The sequence below is a fragment of the Brassica oleracea genome, chromosome C5 (assembly GCF_000695525.1).
Source record: "Brassica oleracea var. oleracea cultivar TO1000 chromosome C5, BOL, whole genome shotgun sequence".
NCBI lineage: Eukaryota > Viridiplantae > Streptophyta > Magnoliopsida > Brassicales > Brassicaceae > Brassica > Brassica oleracea.
Window position 1 is genome coordinate 4807627 of NC_027752.1, and position 16004 is coordinate 4823630.

General features: G+C 37.3%; 3 protein-coding genes across 5 annotated transcripts; 1 reads left to right on the forward strand and 2 right to left on the reverse strand.

Moving 5' to 3' along the window:
* Positions 1–1580: 1580 nt before the first annotated feature.
* On the reverse strand, positions 1581–6716 carry LOC106293563 (ankyrin repeat domain-containing protein 13C). 2 transcript variants are annotated; one of them, XM_013729239.1, is made up of 4 exons: positions 5391–6716; positions 4772–5108; positions 1955–1985; positions 1581–1871 (listed from the first exon to the last, which is right to left on the reverse strand). In XM_013729239.1, exons 1-4 carry the CDS (start codon positions 6714–6716, stop codon positions 1622–1624), a joined length of 1944 nt encoding a protein of 647 aa, XP_013584693.1. In that variant the 3' UTR covers positions 1581–1621. The 2 variants fall into 2 exon arrangements, with proteins under 2 accessions (XP_013584693.1, XP_013584694.1); XM_013729240.1 differs by lacking the exons at positions 1581–1871; positions 1955–1985 and adding an exon at positions 4392–4462.
* Positions 6717–7603: 887 nt separating this feature from the next.
* On the reverse strand, positions 7604–9600 carry LOC106292739 (dehydrodolichyl diphosphate syntase complex subunit NUS1-like). 2 transcript variants are annotated; one of them, XM_013728386.1, is made up of 7 exons: positions 9249–9600; positions 8864–9134; positions 8731–8792; positions 8388–8580; positions 8208–8304; positions 8041–8123; positions 7604–7904 (listed from the first exon to the last, which is right to left on the reverse strand). In XM_013728386.1, the coding sequence occupies exons 1-7, from the start codon at positions 9306–9308 to the stop codon at positions 7897–7899; spliced, it is 774 nt and encodes a 257-aa protein (XP_013583840.1). In that variant the 5' UTR covers positions 9309–9600; the 3' UTR covers positions 7604–7896. The 2 variants fall into 2 exon arrangements, with proteins under 2 accessions (XP_013583840.1, XP_013583841.1); XM_013728387.1 differs by having other exon boundaries at positions 9261–9599.
* A 2900-nt stretch (positions 9601–12500) lies between these two features.
* On the forward strand, positions 12501–14338 carry LOC106293401 (reticuline oxidase-like protein). The gene has a single exon (XM_013729083.1). The coding sequence runs from the start codon at positions 12534–12536 to the stop codon at positions 14124–14126; it is 1593 nt and encodes a 530-aa protein (XP_013584537.1). The 5' UTR covers positions 12501–12533; the 3' UTR covers positions 14127–14338.
* Positions 14339–16004: the final 1666 nt, after the last annotated feature.

The window sequence follows — 16004 nt, forward strand, 5'->3', positions numbered from 1 at the left end:
CATATAGTATCAAAATACTTCCAGAACTTAAGCAGAGTATTGTGAATGAGATGCTTACTCGTTTCTGTGTGGGATGAAACTTGTTAAATCATTGCATAATCACATTTTTAGCACAGTTGCTCCTTGTAAATGTAACTACTCCCATGCTTACAGCTCTGATTACCGGCATAATTTGTTCCTCAGAACAAACAAACATCAATAGCGACTGTACCTAATAGATTCTGACAATGCCAAAAAGAAAAAACTTTTCCAAATAAAAACACTTGAGAATAAACGCAAGTGAAAAATTCACACATTTTTTTTTGCTTCGTCTTTCCTATAGCGCCAAACACGACGTAATCAAGCTCAGTGATACCATATCTCAGATCTAAAGATTAAAAAAATAGAGGAATGATTGATGGGAATGATGCCATCTTCCATGGTAGTTATCTCATCAATCAATCAAACGTATCGACGCGTCGGAAATTCTCGCGGTTAAGATATCGTTTCCGGAGCATCTGATGGTTGGAACCGCTTCTCGACGGTGGACTTCTCTAGCTTCGACAAAGTGAGAGTCAATGGAGACTTAATTTCCGGCTTCGGTGTGATTTATATGTTCATGAATCAATTTATATACATAAATCTCTATGTTTTAGCTTTAATATCTTTAATAAAACTATTGTGTTTTAATCCAATGGCATGGATATGTAATTATTGAGGAAAAGTCAGGGGTATTTCCTATTTGTACTTCCCTTTTAATAAATTAGATTGGACACAGTGAAATGCACTGTTGGCGGACACACACACATAGGCATGGGCATTTCGGGTATCGTTCGGGTATTTCGAGTTTCGGGTAGTTCGGGTAGGTTAGAGGATCTATTTACTACTTGACCTATTTTTGGTTCGGTTCAGATAGTTTCGGGTTCTGTTCGGTTCGGATAGTAAACTAGGAACCGGAAAATATCCGGAAAATATTCGGTTTTCATTTGGTTCCGGTTCGGATTCGGATAGTTCGGGTAAAATATCGGTTATTTAGGGTAAAATATAAAATAATTTAGATGATTTAGATAAGAATTTTGGATATTTGGGATTACTTTGGAAATTTTGGATAAAACTATCCGGATAGTTTTGGATACTTTCGGATAGTTCGGATACTTTATAATAATTTAGTTATCATCAACTATTTTCGGATACTTTTAACAGATCTTTAAATTAAAAATATATATATTTAGTTATATTATATGTATATATAATTAATATTTTTATGTATTCGGGTAACTGTTTGGTTCTCGGTTCGGTTCGGTTATTTCGGATATAGAAATATAGGAACTGTTCGGGTATTTGAGGGTTTTGGTCCAACTCCGATTTTGGGTATTTCGGTTCGGTTTTGGTTCGGTTCTGGTTTTTTTGCCCCAGGCCTACACACATAGAACCGGGCCTGGAGACGGTTATGCAAGCGCAGTTAAATACGTTCGAAATGTGTAAATAGGATCGAGGCACGTCAAATATACGAACAAATCTCAAACTCATTCGTGGGATGCACCATCTCAAACACATCTTTTAAAAAGAATGAAGTAATAGTAAACTGACACACTCCAAAGGAGAAAAAGAAACAGAAAGCATATTTTATTTATTTATTTATTTATGAAGAAGTAGCGTCCTTCTTCTTCCTATGCACAAGATTTTTCATCCAATTCACACCGATAAATGCAACCATCTTAGCTCTGTTAAACCCTGCTTTGGTCTTGCCGGACTTCTTCCCGGAGGCGTCTTTCTTACCGTCAGTGGTCTCGTCCTTCGCTGCCATCACCCCAATTCCTCCGTTCCCCCACTGATCCGCCCAACTCGGTGCTTCACTCGCCATTCTATTACGATCAAAGTATCTTATGTGCCTATTAAAATTAAAATTGTATTCAAACCTCCATATGGATTCATATAGTTATGCATAGAAGAAAAATAAGTAAACAAAGACTACCTCGAATTCGTGGAGCTCTTCTTGGCAAAGAGGAAAGAAACGATGTTGAATGAGCAAGATAAGTGGAAATGTGAGAATGGAGACACTAATAGTGGATGGGTTGTCAATTTATTTCATTTCTGAGTGTAGATATTAGTAAACAATATATTTAGGTTGTCATCTTTAACCTAAAGTCTTTATGTTTTATATAAACTATTGAAATATGATTATTTGGGTTGTCTTGGAATGGACTTGCCAACTCATGTTAGTTCGTTTCCAACTTGCAAAGCAAACGTTGTTTGGAATCTTTCAACTTTTCCGAAAGCATAAAAGGAACAGGTTATATAAAAACCAACCTAACCCCATCTAGTTTTTGCCTTTTGTTCTATTAATTTTCTCTACAGTTTTGTTACAGATACTAATCAACAAGAGTTAGGTTATCAAAAGCCTATAAACAAAAACATCCCTGCATCTCATTTAATTATTAACTAGATTCTGACCCGCCCTTTAAGTTATATTTTTTGTTTAAATTTTTTTGAGAAATTTAATTTTTATATTTGTGTTATTTTTGTAATCATATTTGTGTTTAGTATTAATTTAATATAATTTTTGGTAACTATATTAAATATGTCAAATTGTATAATTATATGTCATATGTATTTCAGAAATTATTTTTAAACTTTATTCCTAAAATTTGCAACATATTATATTTTTTTAATAGTTACCTAACACAATTAGTCAAGAAAAATATTTGTATCCAAAAAATCCGACTCGGAATCGACCCAAAAATCAAAGTCTCATAATCTATTAGATTTGGCATATATACTCGAATGGTTTTTAAGTGTTATATCTGAAAACCGATATCAAATCCAACACGCACAGAAAACCGAACAAAAGTTTTGAAAAATATTTGAAAATTAAAATTTTAATATATTTTGTTAAATATATATGTAAATGGGTTAATAAGGTCTTCACTAAACATTTAATAAATACTTTTAATCGAATAACCTATGTAAAACCCGTTAAGCTAAAAACCGTAGAATATATTTTTGGGAAAATTTAGAAAAATACATTTAGATGAGATTATATTTTGAAAACTACACCTTCTTTTTATTGTTTTGAAAACTACACTTACTCATAAGTGAAATGACTATATTGTCCAAATTTAATGTTTATATTATCTAATATCTAACTTGATATTTTAATGTGTTAATGTATTCTCCTCTCTTTTTTACAATTTTTTCCTTACTTGGAAAATTCTGCTAATAGTTTTATGTATTTTTACAATTCTCCTCTCTCTCTTTACAATTTTTTTCCTTACTTGCAAATGGTTTTATGTATTTTTACCATTCTTAAAATGTTTGAATTTATCTGTTTTATGATGTGAAAAATGATCAACTGCTAAAATGAAGATTCAACCAAATTTTTTTTTTCTGACACAAAAACACCAAATGATAACAACTTCATCAAGAAATAACAACAAAGATCACATAAAATCTTTACAAAAGAATATTCATGGAAAATAATTACGAAAGTATTATATTAATTATAAGAATTTGTAATTGATAATCAAATTAGGACAAAAATGTCTTATTGCAAGCAAGAAAGTGTAGTTTTCAAAAAAACAAAAAAAATAGATTTATTTTTCAAAATTTAAATCATAAATAGGGTATTTTTCAAATTATCCCTATATTTTTATAAATAATACTTCCATAATAATATCAACTGATCATGTTCCTAATTTAATAGAATAGATAGATTAAATAATTTAATTTTCTTATAAGAAAACTATTTATATTTCTTGTTTATCTGAATTGATTCATGAATTTTTATTGTATTGGTCTAAAATTTAATCGGTTTTGAAAATTATATATTATTAAGTTATATATATTTGCTATGATTTTTACTCATGGGCTGTTGGTAGTTGTATATCATGATAATAACAAATATTTATAATTATATATTATAAAGCTAACGCTGACGAAAAAATATTATTAAGCTAATAAATATTATTTATTTTTGTCTAAAACTAACACAAATTATTAAAAGTGGGTTTGTATTTGGGTTGTATAGGTATTTCTATTAATGATTTGTATGTGGAATAGTTGATCATCATCAAAGGAATATTTCATGAAGTCTATATAATCACGTATAAGTTTCGTACTGATAAATAATATTATACCTCTCAATTTTTAATAGTATGAGGTAAATTACGGTTAGTTTTAAAAAAACGAATATTACGGTTGCATAAAATTCGTTGTTAGTGGAATTGGTTAATTTAGATGCAGTTATAAAATATGACCAAACATTTATGAATCGGAAGTGTTAGCTGTTTTAATAGAATAGATTCGAGATCTAAGAATCATCTTGGAAACTTAGATCAATTATTTAACGTTTGATGGGTTTACACCAACAAAAACGAAACACATAGGTGTCTAAACATTGGGCCATTAAAACTTTCAGCCCAAGATGTTTATTTTTCCCGGAGAACTACTTGAGCACATCCACACGATAGAGTGATTCTTTTACCTACAAAATCAAAAGTAGCATGAGAGAAACGATACCATTGGTTGTGTATGGAGAGCTTATGCTGTGTTCTTTTTGATCGACAAAATTAAAACCAGATAAGAAAACACAGGGAAGTTTAGGGTTCTTATAGTTGAAAAAGAAGTCTAGTCAGGTCTATAAGGTACAAACCATAGTATTTTTTTGTTGTCCTTTCATTTTCAACATATTGACTTAATTTCTTTAACTAATGTTACCCTATATATATTGATTGACAATAATCAAAATGTTACAAAAAGAAATCAACATGTAACAAGTAGTTTAATTCATTACCTGAATTATCTGAGTTGCTCGTCCACTTATACCCTGTCGCTATTGAAAAGGGATCCACCATTTGTGCCTGCTCCTCCTCCAGCCGTCGCTGTGCATTTTTCCCGGTGCCTGTGATATTGAGTCTCCGCCAAGACGACGTTGAAAACGATGAGCGTGAACTTGTTGACGTTCTTATGTCGGATGTTTCCTCACTCTCCACGTCGCATTGGTCTTCGACTACAGCCGAGAGGTGCCTCGGGCTTGATAGCGGTGTGTAGAACTGATCTATCGGCCGGAGAGGCACAAACTTGCTGAATGTCACGACTACCTTCACCGTTGGTATCACCGGTATCGACAACTGGGTCCCACCAAAAAGCAAAATGTAATCAGTACTGTCTAATTATGGTTGACCGTTGACCCGTTAACCAAAGATAATGTTTTGACTTTGAGACCAAACCGAAAATTGAGTGTCACGGTCACCTAGATTTTACACTTTTTCCTCGTACCTTGTAATGTTTGCCACATCAGCATACATCCAATAAAATTATAACACGTGTGACTTTTATTGGCTTATAATTCTCAAAAGAGTAACAAAACTGAGACGCAATTAGAAAATAATTCAGAGGACGGCCGTTTTTACCTTTACCGGGAAAGTTCCCGGCGGGAACTTAGCGGTGAGCAGCTCCCTCATTCTCCGAACAGCTTTAACTTTATTGGCTAAAATATCAAGCAGCGGAAGCAGCTCCTCCGTCTTCAAAGGAAAATCCTCAGTTAACCAAACCGAAGGACTCAAACTCTTCACAAACTCCTTCTCTTTGATCCGCGGCACAGAACCCGCCACCGGAACCCCCTCTGCCGGTAAAGAAACCGACTTTCTACTCCTCCGCGACGATGAAGACGGTTGAAACTCTTTCTCCTCAACGTTGGAACAACCGTGCTGCCTCCGCTGCGGTTCTGAGAAACTCCGATTATTCTTACAGTCCAAAGCCGAATAGTTCTGCTCTGTTTCTCCGACAGCAACAACTTTCCGCGACTTGAAACTGAAACTCACGTTCGCAACCTCGTAACCTTTGGCTCTCCACTCTCCGACAGTTTCAGTCTTCGCTTGCCGACGCCAGTTCGTCATCTCAACGAGCTCGGCCTTCGTAACGTCCATCCCCGGACGGTACAAGCTCGTCCGAGAGCAAAAACCGGCGATCTCACCGTCGCTAATTGGATCATTCGCGTTTTCAAACGCGTTCAAGATTGTTTTCTCCTCTCGGTTCAACACAAGCAACGTACCGGAAGCCACGTCGAGAAACTCGTCTCCGTCTCCGAGGAAGAGAAAGCTCTGGCTCGCGCGGCGGATCTTGAACCGATCGAACCCGGCCAAAGAAGTATCCGCGCGTAGATCTCCGCCGCGTTTCCAGATCCTGTACGTGTCGGAAGGAGCGATCTTCCCGACGAAGGGGATCACGGAGCTCTCGAAGTGGAAAGAAATCTCCATGTAGAAGTCTCTCATGCGGCGGAGGACGGCGATCAAATGCGGCAGCCTCCGTCTCCATTTGCACCAAGCCGAGCGGCGCTGATGCCGGAGCACCGTCTCCGTGATCTCGGCGTTCCGGCGACAAAGCGCCTCGTGCAAGGGGCTCCATCCCGCGGCGTTCTGGAGCGTGATGTCGGCGCCGGCGGAGGAGATCGTCTCCGCGGCGAAAACGTCGCCTATGCGCACCGCTAAATGGAGAGGCGTCTCGCGTAAGGGAACGTCGCGGCGGTCGATCGCGGCGGAAATTTGCTCGGCGAGTTGCTCCTGGCTCGCGGAGTCTGACTCGGTGTGTATTTGTTCTGGCTCGGTTAGCTTAGGCAAGGAGGAAACAAGACGAGTCAAACCAGCGTGATCCCATAAAACGACGGCGTAATGGAATGGACTGTGAGCATAATCCTCTAGAGTAGTGGCCGGTATCTTCACCGGCGACGACTTCGCCATTTTATCACCGGCGATGAATAGTGTAACTCTTGAATAGAAACAAATATGTTACGTAGTTATTTAGACAACAGTCAACGGAAATACATTTGTTTCCATAACATTTTGGGCAAATGAGTAACTGTTTTTATTTGTTTTGGCAACATTTTTTTAAAAAAATCTTACTTTTTTAACTCTAAATTAGATTTGTAATGTAGAACAATTGAAAAAGATGTGCCATCCTATTATAGGATTTTATTCTTTAAAACAAAGGGATTTGAAAAAGAAAAGTTTTCAAAAATAATCAGTCAATGCAAAATAAGATATAATTAAAATTATGACTGGTGTATTTTACCATACTAATTTTGGTCAAATATCAAGCAATGAATCATGATGGCATATTATATAACAGTTTTTTTTCGTTGTTGTTAAAGAATATATAACAGTTAGAATAGCCAAAACGTTTTCGTTTTGTTTTTATAACTTAAAATATTAGATCATAATTTTTAGCCGTAAGTAATATAATATTTGTATGTTTTTTTTGTTTTAATAAATATGCAAAGCATAATGGGATTATTTAGATGTATGATGAAAATTAATTAATTTGGATTAGTTTTGAACTTGCCGAATGAAGCAGAGTCTCCAGACTTTGTTGCTGTGTTGGCTCTTGGATTGGGTTCTTGACCAAACATTAATTCGAGTCTTGCCCTTGTCTGAAAGTTGGTACGTAAATGATGTTTTATATAAAGCCTAAAGTTGGAACAGTAGTGTTTGGCGTAGCAGCGAGTGTCTATCTATCTGCTCATTGCAATGAACAGTGATGTTCAAAACTTACCTACTCAGTGTCTATTTGCTCATTACAATGAACTGCTGAAACTGACATTTGTGCATAAACCAGTTTGGTTTTCTAGTAAACAGAAAACTATACGAGAATTACGACCACTACTGGGGTGTATTGGTCCATCTCGTTAGTATTTTTCTTAGTACTTAAATCATATACAATGCCAAGGCATATGTAGCTTTTAAGTTGTGAATCTGTATAACATGGAACTGTCAGAACAAGATGTGAACTAATTGACAACAACGGTGGCTGCACAGCCTGCACTGAATTAACAGCTCTCCAACAATGTCTCCTTTGAACGACAAATATGTGAATCACATTCAAAAATTTCTATTGGAAGCCCTGCTCTCTGTAATCTCACCATCAAACCCCTATCAAAAACAATCCAAAACATATCAGTTTCCTCCCACTAATCAACAGCAAGTAATTAATGGCTGAGTCAATCCAGGTCAAAGTTTGAAACTTCAGCTGTGTTGCATATATAATGGTGGAGGATGAAAGACTTGCCATAGTTTTGGCGCACGCCTGTGAATTTGTGGATTGCCTTCAAAAGGGAACCATATCTCATATACTTCAACGATCCCATATGTCTATCAACAAACAAATAAAAGACCAACTTGATGAGATTTAGATTTGAATATATAAGAGTTAATGGTTAGGGAAAAAGCACATACACGATCTCAGTGTATCGAAGTCTCCAAGCAGGGAAACCAAGGTGGCTCCTTACAGGTCCATAAACCAGTAACAGATCAGGAACGTGTACACTCTCACCTGCCAGAGTTCAAATCATCAGCTTCTCTTCAAGAGACTTTAAAAAGTTATTTGAGTTCCATATGAGAGAAATCAACACTAACCAACAACTCTTAATGCTTCGTTCAGATGAGACTCTGTAAAAACGTTTTCCCCTACACCGTTCTCAGGATGGATGGATTTTAAGTACTTCTCAAGTAGTATGTTGGCTGCTTTCACAACAGCTTCTTTGTTGTCAGAAGACGAAATGAATTCTAACGCAATGCGGTCAGGCGAAATATGCTTTTCCCCAGTCTCCTGTAAAAGAAGAAAACAGACACTGAGCAGGTAAAGTAACAATCAACATAGCTTCTATAAAGGTTTCTTTATATCATGAGCTACGGAGAAGCTAAAGATTTGGTTCATGACCAACGTAGCCCACTAAAGAAGGTATGCTTTATATCATACCTGTAACAATACTGAACGTGGCACCATTTCAAGGATCATATCCTTGGATTTCTTCAGTAAACCTAAAAGAAGCCAACTCTAAGAGATCTTTCATACATGTTCGAGATCGTTTTGATAAAAAGCATCTTGTTACCTTGAGAGTCAAAAAGACCAACTTGTTTCACCCCAATGGTCGTTAGCCATTGCAAAAGCTCAATAACCTTGGAAACATCACGAGCTGCTTCGATGTCCACTACAACAGCTAGACACTTGAGCTTCTCGATATCAATTGAACTGTATTTCTGAATCAATCCTAACGAGATCGCATAGCTTTCGACCGACTCAAAGATGCCAGAGACAATGTGCCACAAGGTCACAACAATGTGTATGAAACGCCATACCAAATCAAGTCCAAAATCACCAATCTGTGGAATACAAAAAAAACATACACATGTGAATAAATGACTTCACAATTCATGATCATACCAAACTGTTCTTGATCACTTAGTTCCATAAGCCTAGTGAACTAAAGAGCCTACCAAGAAACTCACTTGACCAATCCAGGAACTCAGGGCAAGCATCGGATCATTGAAATCCATATAATCTGAGGAAAAATACGAAACAAAATTACAGAGAAACCACACAACGGAACCAGATAATTAAGATGGGTCGAGCTTATCCTAAAACCCAGAACTCCTTTTTCGATCGTAATCAAGGGGAAAAAAAGGAAGAGTTTTTTTTTTTGGGAGGTGAGAAGAGAAAAGAGAGACACTTTCGAGAGTCTATTAGCCTCTTGATCAGACCCAGAATCCTAATTTTTGGTGATAGTTCGCTTAGACCTTAGCAAATTACGTGTGTTGCGAAATTAACTCTGGTTTCTGAGACGACCGTGTGGGGTTCTAACTCTTTTATCTTCTCTTTGTCACGGTTTTCTTGTGAATCGGCTTCTTTTTTTTCTTCCTCAAACCGTGAATCACATTTTTTTCTTTTTAATTGTCTTTATCAAAATCATGACTTAATACAAAGCATAAAACCAGGTTAATTAACAAACGGAGACTTGCAAATCAAAGTGTTGCTTCTTGCTTTGTCAGAGTGATTTAGGCCACTCTTCACCAGGAAAAAACCTTCACTATAATGCTCAAGAGTTATGCAGCTGGAGTTTTCGGTTTACAAAGTGATATCTGTATAGTTCCGGGCGTTCGGTTACCCGTTCAGGTTCGGTTCGGGTGCTTCGGATTTTCGGGTTTTCGGATGGAGAGGTATAAAATCCGCTCGGGTTATTTTATACTTCAGATCGGGTTCGGGTTATTTTGGGTATAACCGAACTGTATACCAAATTAAAAAAAAAATAATCTATGTATCCTTGATTTGACCACGTGAGACCGGAAACAATACCGTTGAAGTTAAAAGATTGAACAACTTAATATAAGATTTATGATCTTTCTGATTTATTATTACACGTTGAGGAACACGAGTCTGTATTCTTTTTCTCCGTGTAATTTCTATTTATATTATCTCGAATAGAAAATAGTAAAGAATCCATCTATTCATAAATCAAAATAAAAAAGACATCAAAATCAAACTGAAATCAAACTTGGATAATCATGAATGTTTGAGCTCATGCCTATGTAAAGAGTATTTGTAATCAAATATAAATCAAAATCTCAAAGTATAATGATTCATACATGTAATCGGTCATAAAATGAGTTTAATTATGTACTGAACATATGCGTTGAAAAATGAGAAGAAAAATGAATGGGAATGGAAGATGCAAGTTTAAGTTTAGTAATATATATATATATATATTTGGGTACTTTGGATAATTGGTTCGGGTATTGGATATAACCAATCGGGTACGAGTATCCGGACTGGTTGAATCCTAAACCCGTTCGTTTTTTTTTTAACTCCGGTTCGGTTTTCGGTTCGGATTTTTCGGGTCGGTTCGGGTTTGGGTTTAGGTTAATATGCCCACACCTATGTGTATAGGTTTACTACTTGAGAAGGTGTGTGTGTAGAAGTATGTACTCTATTGAGTAAAGTGTTTAGAGAACCTAGGATCATATCCGGTACAGGAACAGTGTAAACCGGTCCACTCATCTGGTCAAGCCTTACTACTGCACTACTGGGAGGGAGACTGTTCGCAGCACCAACAGCTACTGTTTGGCCTGAGTTACCTGTTGTAGCAGCAGTTAATCCAGTAGTCTCGTCAACTAAACATTCAGATCCAATCATCTGCTTCATTGGCTCCACAAATTCCTCGGCTTTGTCATAAGCGACACTGAACAGTTCTCATTTCTCCTTGAAACTCTCTACATGAGACAGATTAATTATATTTATACTTTAAATATAGAGATTACGATTTAGATGAGATACGTTCTCAGGGGGCCTAAATTCCAAATCATTAGTTGCGGCTTTGGACAAGGTTTCGGAGAACTACAAGATTAGTGATGTTTTGCAAATGTTTTCCATACGTAGCCACACTAATCTTGTTTTCATTCTTGTCAATCAAAATCTTGAAAAACTACTAAAATCACCAAGTTTTTTTTTTTTTTTGTAAATGGCTTTCGTATTAAAATGCATAAGTAATACAAGTATGAGTTTTCACTCATAAGTCAGATAAAGTTTGCAACAAGAAAAGAGTTAAAGCAAAACCCGAGAGGAGGATCCACTAATGAATCCTAATAGGAAACAAAAAGAAAGACAAGAAATAGTGGAAATGGTTCCCTCGGCCGCGTCGACTTTTTTTACCCTTTCCACTAACATTTGTCTATTCCATATCTTGAAACTTTTGAGTTGGTTTTATTGGTCTTCCTCCTCTAGTTAGGTTATAACTAGAAGTTTCTCCAACCACATTTACACCAGTCTCTTTCCCATAAGCGAGAGGACTCTCCGGCTCCATGTGGAAATGATGATGGTTTTGAGTGATAGGCGAGTGACGACCAATGGATTGCTCATTTTCAGAAGCGTGAGAAACTTCCAAAATGTTAACTTGTGATGGAATTTCTTCCATAATTTGTGACTGAGAGGGCGCAGCAGTTGTGGCTGCTAACATAGGCAAAGTAGTACCCAACTTTGAGCAAGAGGTGGAGTGTACCTCATGCGAATGTGTGATCGGATCAGAAGTTGCATCCTCGGGATGAGCAGTAACAGAAGAGTTTTTTGGAGTCTCATGTACTCTATGGGCAGAAGGTGATTGTGAGTTTGGCTCCAAGTGGTTGACATGTGTACTAGGGGTGTTTTGCAACAACAAAACTATATCCACCGTTGGGATTTCTTCATTGGTATCATAATTTTCTTTTATAACAGCAGCAGATCCAAATGGCTTAGGAGGAAGTAAACACCTCTTCTCTTTATGGCCAAGTGCTCCGCATCTTTCACAAGCGTTAGGAATCCAAGAATACTCCACATCTACCAAGTAGATATTGCCTTGTTTGTCATCAAGCGCAATTAGCTTCGGGAACGGTTTATCTAATTCAACCTCAACTAAAATTTTAGCTTCCCCCATATTTGTAAAATCACCAAGTTTACAACCATCATTTTCGTTTTGTTTTTTTTTTCCGGCTGTTACAACCATGAACCATCATAGTTAACTATAAATACTTTCTTCAAATTAGAGTTATCACGTAATAGAAGATAAACAAAATGGACTATGTAACGAGAAAAAACTTGACTTTTAGTAATCGTCCATTATAACAACACCTAATATTAGCCAAAGGTAAGAATTACATCTAAAACTTTCAAGAGTCTATGTACTTATATATAACCACAGAAGAACACCCAAATACAAAATCAATCAATAAAGTAAATCAGAGGAAGAAAAAGAAATGAAGCTCGTTTGTTTGATTTTTTTCTTCTTCTTCATCTCAACGTCTCTAGCCGCTGTCTCTCCTCCGAACCCAACACTCTACCAAAACTTCCTCCAATGTTTCTCAAACCAAACACAATCCCCTCCTAACTCCTTATCCGACGTCGTCTTACCCCAAACCGCACCCGCTTTCACCCCTACCCTACGCGCCTACATCCGAAACGCTCGTTTCAACACTTCCACCACCTCCAAACCAGCGATCGTGATCGCGGCGCGTTCCGAGCCCCACGTCCAAGCCGCCGTCCTCTGCACCAAATCCCTCAGCATCCAGCTGAAAACGCGAAGCGGCGGCCACGACTACGAGGGCGTTTCTTACACCTCCAACGTCCCTTTCTTCGTCCTCGACATGTCCAACCTCCGCAACATCACCGTCGTCGGCGAGTCCGCTTGGGTGGGAGCCGGCGCCACCCTCGGCGAGGTTTACTACAGGATATGGGAAAAAACAAAGCTCCACGGGTTCCCCGCCGGAGTCTGCCCCACCGTCGGAGCCGGAGGTCACATCAGCGGCGGCGGGTACGGTAACATGATCAGAAAGTACGGACTCTCCGTTGACTACGTCACCGACGCTAAGATCGTTGACGTTAACGGACGCGTTCTTGATCGTAAAGCAATGGGAGAAGATCTCTTCTGGGCTATTAGAGGAGGAGGAGGCGCGAGCTTCGGTGTGATCTTGGCTTACAAGATCACGCTCGTCCCCGTTCCCCCGACCGTCACCGTCTTCCGCGTAGAGAAAAACTTAGACGAGAACGCAGTCGACATGGTTCACAAGTGGCAGTTCGTTGCTCCCAAGACCGATCCAAGTCTCTTCATGAGGCTTTTATTACAGCCAGTGACGCGAAACAAAGCCCAGACGGTTAGAGCTTCCGTCGTGGCTCTGTTTCTCGGTAAGTCGAGCGATGTCTTGTCTCTGCTAACAAGAGACTTCCCAGAGCTCGGTCTGAAGCAAGAGAACTGCACGGAGCTCACGTGGATACAGTCGGTGTTGTGGTGGGCGAACAACGACAACGCTACACAGGTTAAACCCGAGATCTTGCTGGACCGTAACCCGGACTCGGCATCTTACGGGAAGAGGAAGTCGGATTACGTGGAGAAGGAGATCACCAAAGAAGGGTTGGATTACTTGATGAGGAAGATGATCGAGGTCGGGAAGACAGGGCTGGTGTTTAACCCTTACGGAGGGAAGATGAGCGAGGTGGCTACGACGGCGACTCCGTTCCCGCACAGGACGAAGCTTTACAAAGTCCAGCACTCGATTAACTGGAAAGACCCGGGGACGGCAGCTGAGAGCAGTTTCTTGCAGCAGACGAGAAGCTTTTATAGCTACATGGCTCCTTTTGTGACGCAGAACCCTAGACACACGTATCTCAACTACAGGGATTTGGATATTGGTGTTAATACTCACGGGCCGAATAGTTACAGAGAGGCAGAGGTTTATGGGAGGAAGTACTTTGGAGAGAACTTTGATAGGTTGGTGAAAGTGAAAACTGCCGTAGATCCGCAAAACTTCTTCAGAGATGAACAGAGTGTACCTACCTTGCCTGGCAAGGCATAGGCTCTAGTTTTTTTTTTTGCCATGTTGGGAAGGAAAGCTCTAGGCAGCGACCAAGAGAGGAGAGCAAGATGCTATATATAAACTGATTTCTTTATTATTTTCAAAACTAGTAAATTGTAATACAAGATATTCTATCTAAAAATTGATGTTTATTCTTTTGTAATTATACACAATTATATTGATGGGTATTATTTGGTAATAATACAATTTTATTTTTCATTTCAATAAAAGCCTAAAACCGCGATTATCAAGGTGGCCTCCAAGCCTCCAAGGGTATCATCACCTAAATAGTGAGTTTAAAAAACAAATATGATATTTTTAAAGGAAATTGCACTATATAACCTTCAAAAAAATAATAATTTATTGTATGACAAAAAGATTTAAGTTGCAAATATGTATGGTGTCTTTTATATAATAATGCCATTATACCGTGTATACAACCGGTGAAATCTGCATAAAGAAAACAAAATTTAATTAATAATCTGTAACTATAAAAAATAAAATGTGGTCTTTCATTACTCAAATATCTTCTTGAATTGATTTTTTTTCTCAGGAGAAGAACAACCAATTGTGATAAAGAAAAGACAACGATGAAGGTGAAGACGGTAAGCACACACAACAACTCTTTCATTTCTTTTCCTCTTTTTCTTAAATTATTGATTCTCACAAACATGCTTTTGTTTACACTCTGTTTTTGTTTTACAAATCCAGTGGTGAAGAATAACGACGACGGGTTGGTAAAAGCGCCGCCGTGTCAAGAGGAGATGAAGACGATCTCTATATGATGGTGAAGGATAATGATTGTGAGCGAAATGAATGTGTATCAGCATGTCTAAGAAAAAGAAGAATTGAAAAAGATGAAATCGTCGTCTATACTATATTCAGTGAAAGGAATAATATATTATATATTTTCAAGTGTAGTATTTATGTAAGGTTATCATACTATGTGAGACATATTTCTATACTACTCCTTGAAAATGTAATAATCTGTCATGTTTTGAAATATGATAGTTTTCTTCTCTATCATTTTGTGTACTTGATTGTAATATGAAATTCATTTTTTTTAGGGTTGGACAAATTTTATTATTTGAAACATTTGTTTACTATACTACTTAGGCTATATAGAATAGAAAATATGCAACCTCCTAACCAAGTAAATGTGTTTTCAAGTGTTTAATATTAGAAAACAATTTATAGATTGTATTTGAGTTTATAGGTTTCTGCCTAGAGTTTAAATTTACTAAGTAAAAGTTTGGGTATAATAAACCATATTATATACATTCTATTTGGGTTTATACTTCATTTATTAGGGTTTAGCTTTACATTAGGGTTTCGATTAGAGTTTATACTTCCTTGATTTGCGTATATATATTTATATTTGGATTTAAAATTATGGTTTAAGGTTTAGTATTTAGGGGTGAGGGTTGGAGTTTGGAGTAATGTTTAGTATTTTGGAGTTATGAATAGATTTGGAGTCTTATACTGTTTGGATGCATATTTATGTGGTAAACAAACGTGTAGTGTTAGTGGCATTACGTGGTGTAATAATTAATAGTGGAGTTTTACAACCGATCACATCATTTACTTTCTCATTTTAATCGACCATTTGCAATTGGAGGGGGCATAACCGGAAAAGACATGCTAAATGTTAGTTTATTAATTATGTCAAAATCAATGATATCGAGGGGCTGTTCGTTTCAGCATCTTTCATCTCCATCCAGATGATTCATTTGTATGTACTATGATCTATCCAGATAATACATTCAGATTTTTGTGAGTGTTTGTTTGTCCATCCATATAGTTCATCTAGATGAATCATCTAAATGAATCTTATGTTTGTTTCTTTAATTTCATTTTCATCTAAATGAGTTTAGTAAA